Source organism: Lolium rigidum, chromosome 3, assembly GCF_022539505.1.
Source record: "Lolium rigidum isolate FL_2022 chromosome 3, APGP_CSIRO_Lrig_0.1, whole genome shotgun sequence".
NCBI lineage: Eukaryota > Viridiplantae > Streptophyta > Magnoliopsida > Poales > Poaceae > Lolium > Lolium rigidum.
Window position 1 is genome coordinate 236338119 of NC_061510.1, and position 5601 is coordinate 236343719.

The following is a 5601-nucleotide window of genomic DNA, read 5'->3' on the forward strand; positions in this document are numbered from 1 at the left end:
CTTCAATAAGGTCGTGGCTCATGGCCACCGCTCGTTGTGGAGTCAAGGTGCTGAGGAGTTTCTTCTTGCCGGCCACGGTGGCGAGGGGAAGAAGCAAATTGGTGCGTCGATTTGTGCATATGGGAGATATAATAATGCGGTGGCCATGACTGCCATGTGACCTCCCAAAGCTTCTCGCCGGAATACACCTGTTTCTTGTCGTCCCCAGCAGTGTCAAGACAGCCCGCGATGGAGGCTAGCATCAGGTGGAGAGGACCTAGGGCTTAATTGCGTTTCTTTTCTATGTTTCAGGGTCCTTAGTGAAAGTTTGTAGGACTGCAATGTAATTTCTCTTTTATTCGAGGTCCTGCTTGTAAAATATACCCACCTCGAAGAATACAACTATCCAGGTCCTTCGAGAGGCCTGCCCCTGTTAAAAAAACGAATCTACTAATACATATCCTGATTCTGCCAGAGAAGATAAACAAGGGGGCAGCTGGGACATACACAGATAAGGCTTGTGCCTGGGAATATAAGTGCGCACTGATCAGAAATATAACATGGTTCAGAAGGTAGTTGGACACAGAAATAAAAGTGCATACTGACCATAGATACAATACGGTTGCAAGGTAGTTCGACACAACAGTATAGAGTCGGTGCAACTCAGAAGTTTCACAGATAAATAGAATGCATGTTATAACATAGATCACCGTGGTAGCAAGAAAAGGTCGGCCCTGGCCTAATGCCAAGAGGCAACTGCAGTCAATGCGGCCCCGGATCACAGCCAGTACTTCCGAAGATGGCCACCTCCATTGAAGAATCCACGGTATAGGCGAAGAACAGGGAATCACCTTTTACAATGTCCTTGTCCTCGCCGAGCTCATCCTATCTACCCTTCCTCCACACCACCAACCTAACACACCATGTGTTCCCAAACGTGTTGATTTTCAACAGGAAATTGCCGATCATGTGCTGACAGAACACCTTCAGAATCTTGAGCGAGCCACAAGGGTAGCCAATGAACGTACGCTTGAAGCGAGGACAGAACTTGGCTTGCCTCCTGCGCTCAACTCAGCAGCCAGTCGTTTCCCAATGGAGCTATTCAATGGTGGAAAACCAGGAGGGACTTTGATTGCGCTCTGCCTTCCCGCCTTTTTTGGTGGAGGCGGCATCACTGGAGATCTTTTCTCCACCCTGATCTCCTTCTGGTGTGCCTGCAGGAGTACAATTAGGTTATAAAGAACAGTAGAACAGGTGTTGTATCATAGGAAGAGGAGAATAAGAGCATCCCCACTCGTTGGCGCTCCCCACGCCCAAATCCGGCGAAATTTTCATCCGGATTGGAGGAAGATTTGGCGTGGGGAGGAGTATATTTCCAGTCGTGTGTTCCCCAAGCGGCGTTTCTCGGGGAAAAAGAGGATGGCTCGGGGAATCCGGACGAAAGAGGAGACACGTGGGCGTGGGCGGTTGGTTTAGCTTCATCCAGAGTCCCCGGGAGACCCCCGGGAAACCGAGGATGGCATGGGGAGTCCGGACGAAAATAGGCTCAAATCCGGACCAAAACGAGGAACCGGGGGCCTGACTGGGCCGTTTTTCGCCGTCCGGATGAAAAAAAGTGGCCGTGGGGGGCACTGTGGGGAGACGAGTGGAGATGCTCTAAGGGGAGTGACAGCAGGTACATACAGGGTGCAGTCAATCTCGAGTTACATCTGTCGTTTTCGTCACCATGATAGAAGCATTGAGAGTTTAGTATGCATGATTCTATTAAACTATATAGAACATACAACTTCTATAAACGTTTGCTAATTTCATAGATTTTTCTATTAAACTTTTTCTTATGCACCACTACTTGGACTCTGTACACTGCTCTGAAACTTAAACATAATTTATCATGAGTTTTTACCATTTTGTTGGAACTGATAGTGTTTATGCCGGATACAGATGACACAACACATGCATAACAACTGTGGATGAAAAAAAAAAGAATACAAAAAGGTTCATTTGCAAAGGGTAAACATGTATGTAGTACTATTAGAAGTTTACTGGGTTAGTAAAAAGGTATCTTACATTGCATGATCTATCCATGGTCAGATCAGTTTTTTTCTTGATCGGTTCAGAATTGCATCTCCAAAGGATGGTGCGGCAGATATAGGACAACGTTTTATCTTCTCTGATAATTATGGAGAAGACCTGCAATGCACAATAATTTATCAAGTTTATATCAAGCCTGCTATTATCCCTGGAGAACCATTCAACAAGACACAGGGATTTAGGCTGGGATCAATTTTGACATTTCAATGGAACATTATTACATAAAGAATTTTACCGGAGAAATTAAAACCATAGTGAACGTCATGCATATATTCCTGGTAGCGAGATTTATAGCCTTGTAATGTGCCATGGCAATACAATTGAGAAGTTTGGTAGGTTCATGGCCAATAAGGTCAAGCAATATAAAAATAAGTGAATATGTTTTTTCCCGCTACGCTATTCGTAGATTAAGAAAACAATAACTACGCATCTTCTTTCACACATCAAGTCTTATGGTCTGGAAGTGGTGCACTCTGTGATGTCTGGGACACAACAATCAGACGAACCAAAGCGAACAGAGAGGTAGCAGAGGAGGAAAAAAAAGGGAGCAAGTAGAGAGATAGAGTGTGTGATTAAAAAGGAGATACCTGCAAAGAATAAAGTGGGGCAATTATAGGAAGGGAAAGCAGGAGGGTATTCATAAAAGTGTATTCGGATAATTCAGCATCATTTAATTAACCAACCAACTGTGCTCGTATAGTCTGACGGCAACTGCAAGCTAACTTAACTAAGGAAGAAATGAAAAATAATATTTGTAGTAATATAGTCTGATGTTTGTACTGAGTGCAGAAAGAGTTACCTGTTCACCGCAACCTCGAGAAAATACTACAACTGACTACGTGTAGGCAACGAATGAAACAAAAACATGGAGCAAGCATGCCATAACCCTGAGTTTATGCGGATGTGATCTTCTAGTACTGAAAGGGAAAATCCTCTAAGCATGACAAGTAGCAAATATATTGTCCAATTGACAACAGTGCATCTGGGAGAATTTTAAGACAGTGGTGCTCAGGAAATGATTCTCGTGTGCCGCTAAGAACTATGTTTTTCTACACTTTTCTTACGGGAGAATGCTTTATGGTAGGAAAATCTGCACTGCTATATTCCTGTTTTGTTCTAAAGAAAAATATAGACGAAAAAAATCTAAATGAGTCAACTGCAAGGAATCAAAACTATTGTATCGGGCGCATTATTATTACACTATCAGAACAGTCCTGCTGTCGAGCACAAACCACCAAAAAAGATATAACTGGTAACATGCACGTCGATTGACTGAGATCACATGATCGCACAGATTTCAAAAGAAAGATAAGCAATCCAAACTACCTTCAAACTTAAAACAACCAACGGAAAAGAGGAATACGAAATGGCCAAATAAAGGGATGGTATTAACTATTAAGAGTATCATACATGACTTCTCCAACCTATCTGCCACAACTTGCAGCTAGCAGGCTTCTCGTCAACATAACCAGACATGGCGGGTGCTACATAAAAGGAAATTGTCTGCTGAACAATGTACACAACAGAAGCACAAACACCAAAAAAAGGAGGAAATTTATTAAATCGAGCATGGATAGATGGTTCAATTAAGAAGTTCTTATTCATGTAGTTGTCTGACGGTAAACTGCCACAAGCCAGCTGTTCACATAGCTAGGTGAGGTAGTCGAGGAACTCATCTTGTCCGAGCAAAAATGTTTGCACCTCCTAAAATGCCTCCAGTAAAGGCGTCTTTCTAGCACCGGAAAAGGGAGATTCCGGCGACTAAATGGTGTGGGACAATTGGAAATAGTCACGATTTCGAAGATCTAGAAAAAAAAGGCTCTGGAACAAATAAATGTATCCTCAGATTACATCTGACATGTCCTAATAGTGCTATCATAAGATCCACAAGCTTCAATAGTGCATTCTGATTGAAAAAATTAAATGTTCTCTCTGTTGCAATTGGCATCTGACAAACCTTTTTATCATCAATCTGATTGGAAAAACTAAAGGCTCTTTCTCTTAGCATAGATAGTGATAACCTCTACAACCAAAAGAGTGAAAAAATAGATCTAATGCTTCAATTTGTGGGACAATATCTGTGAGGAGATGACCAAAAAATATTCTCAGTGTTTAGTGTTCATGTATCTTGATTGGTATTGTGCAACTGTAGTTTTTCAGAGATAGTCTCATCATGAATTATGTACTTGTTTGTGACCATGGCGCAAGCCATCCCATCTTCCTCTTCCCATCGCTGATATCGAAATCCACGGAGACGCTCATCTTCATCATCCCTTTTCTCTGCAGGAACATGACCACAATAACAACAAATTAGCTCAGCATCACCCTCATGGCACCGACTGATCAAAAAATGAGACGGAAACTGTGATTGGCATAGTACCTCTTGTCCATACATAAGTTGCCGTTGGACAACGCCGCCGGAGTAGTGGCCGTGGACTTCACGAAGAGGAGGACCGACACATAGTATTGGTCCATCACGCCCATCTTCCAGATGTGTACACTTGTACTCATTCTCCTGCGCGCTCACTTGTACTCATTCTCAAGGCTTGTCCAGCAGCATGCCGGCGGTCGCCCAAAAGCCACAGAAGGTGTCGCCCCCGATCAGTTTCCAGTACTACCAATAAAGACATGAGAAAGAATCTGTACCAGTCCAGAACGCAGAGATGTGGACGCGGAGAAATAAAAAGTGGCGACGTCCACCTGCAGACCGAAGAGAGAACCCGGCGCGCCAGAACGGACTCCAGCCTCTGCCGGGACGTCCCGGCTGCCTACCACGCCGTCCACGCGGAGCACTACAAGCGCCATCCATCCGCAAGAAGCAGAGATAGCAAATCAACAAAAGAAAATCAGTGCAAATCAAAATACGGAAGGAAGATCTGAAAGAGGAAGGAGGCGGAGGAAACTTGTCGGGGATGGAATCCGGGCGTGGACCCAGCTAGGCACAAGTACGACGCCAAGGCCGTGCCCTGGCTGCTGCAGCAATAATCCTATGCCGTCTTCAAGGGCGGCGAGGAGTCCTCTGCCAAGCGCCGCCGGATGATGCAACGACGCGCGTCGGCGCCATAATCCTGCTTGCCACCGCTGCGCACAACAAAAATTCTGTGGGGTTGGGACGGAGAACGCATAGGAGGCCCAGGCGAGAGGAGATGCTGGTCGGCAGCAGACAAACCTGGGGCGGCGCCGACGCATGAGCACATGCTGAAGGAGCAGGGCGGCGTCGCCGGAGCAGGCGCCCGTGCTGGAGGAAGCTCGGCAAGGCCATCTTCGCTCGGGGGCGGCGAGCCGGCCAGGTGGGGAGAAGATGGGGCACGGGGACCTTCGCCATGTTTTCGCGTAGACCTGGTAGGCCATCCTGCATCAACAACACGGCGCACCGCCGAAGCACGCGCACGCGTGGAAGCCCATGGATGCCGTTAAGCACGGGGGCGAGCAGGTCAGATGAGGAGGAGATGGGCACCGTGGAGATCCTCGCAGTGTGTCAGTGGGAGCTGCAGGGGCGGCGCTGTGGCGTCGCGCTCACGGGGGAGGCCG

The 5601-nt window shown here is 46.3% G+C and overlaps 1 protein-coding gene across 2 annotated transcripts; it reads right to left on the bottom strand.

The window, feature by feature from the left end:
- Positions 1-571: 571 nt before the first annotated feature.
- LOC124703163 lies at positions 572-5126 on the bottom strand. 2 transcript variants are annotated; one of them, XM_047235384.1, is made up of 5 exons: positions 4771-5126; positions 4451-4684; positions 3481-4350; positions 2047-2169; positions 572-1193 (listed from the first exon to the last, which is right to left on the bottom strand). In XM_047235384.1, the coding sequence occupies exons 3-5, from the start codon at positions 3673-3675 to the stop codon at positions 966-968; spliced, it is 546 nt and encodes a 181-aa protein (XP_047091340.1). In that variant the 5' UTR covers positions 3676-4350; positions 4451-4684; positions 4771-5126; the 3' UTR covers positions 572-965. The 2 variants fall into 2 exon arrangements, with proteins under 2 accessions (XP_047091340.1, XP_047091341.1); XM_047235385.1 differs by having other exon boundaries at positions 4257-4350; positions 4451-5126.
- Positions 5127-5601: the final 475 nt, after the last annotated feature.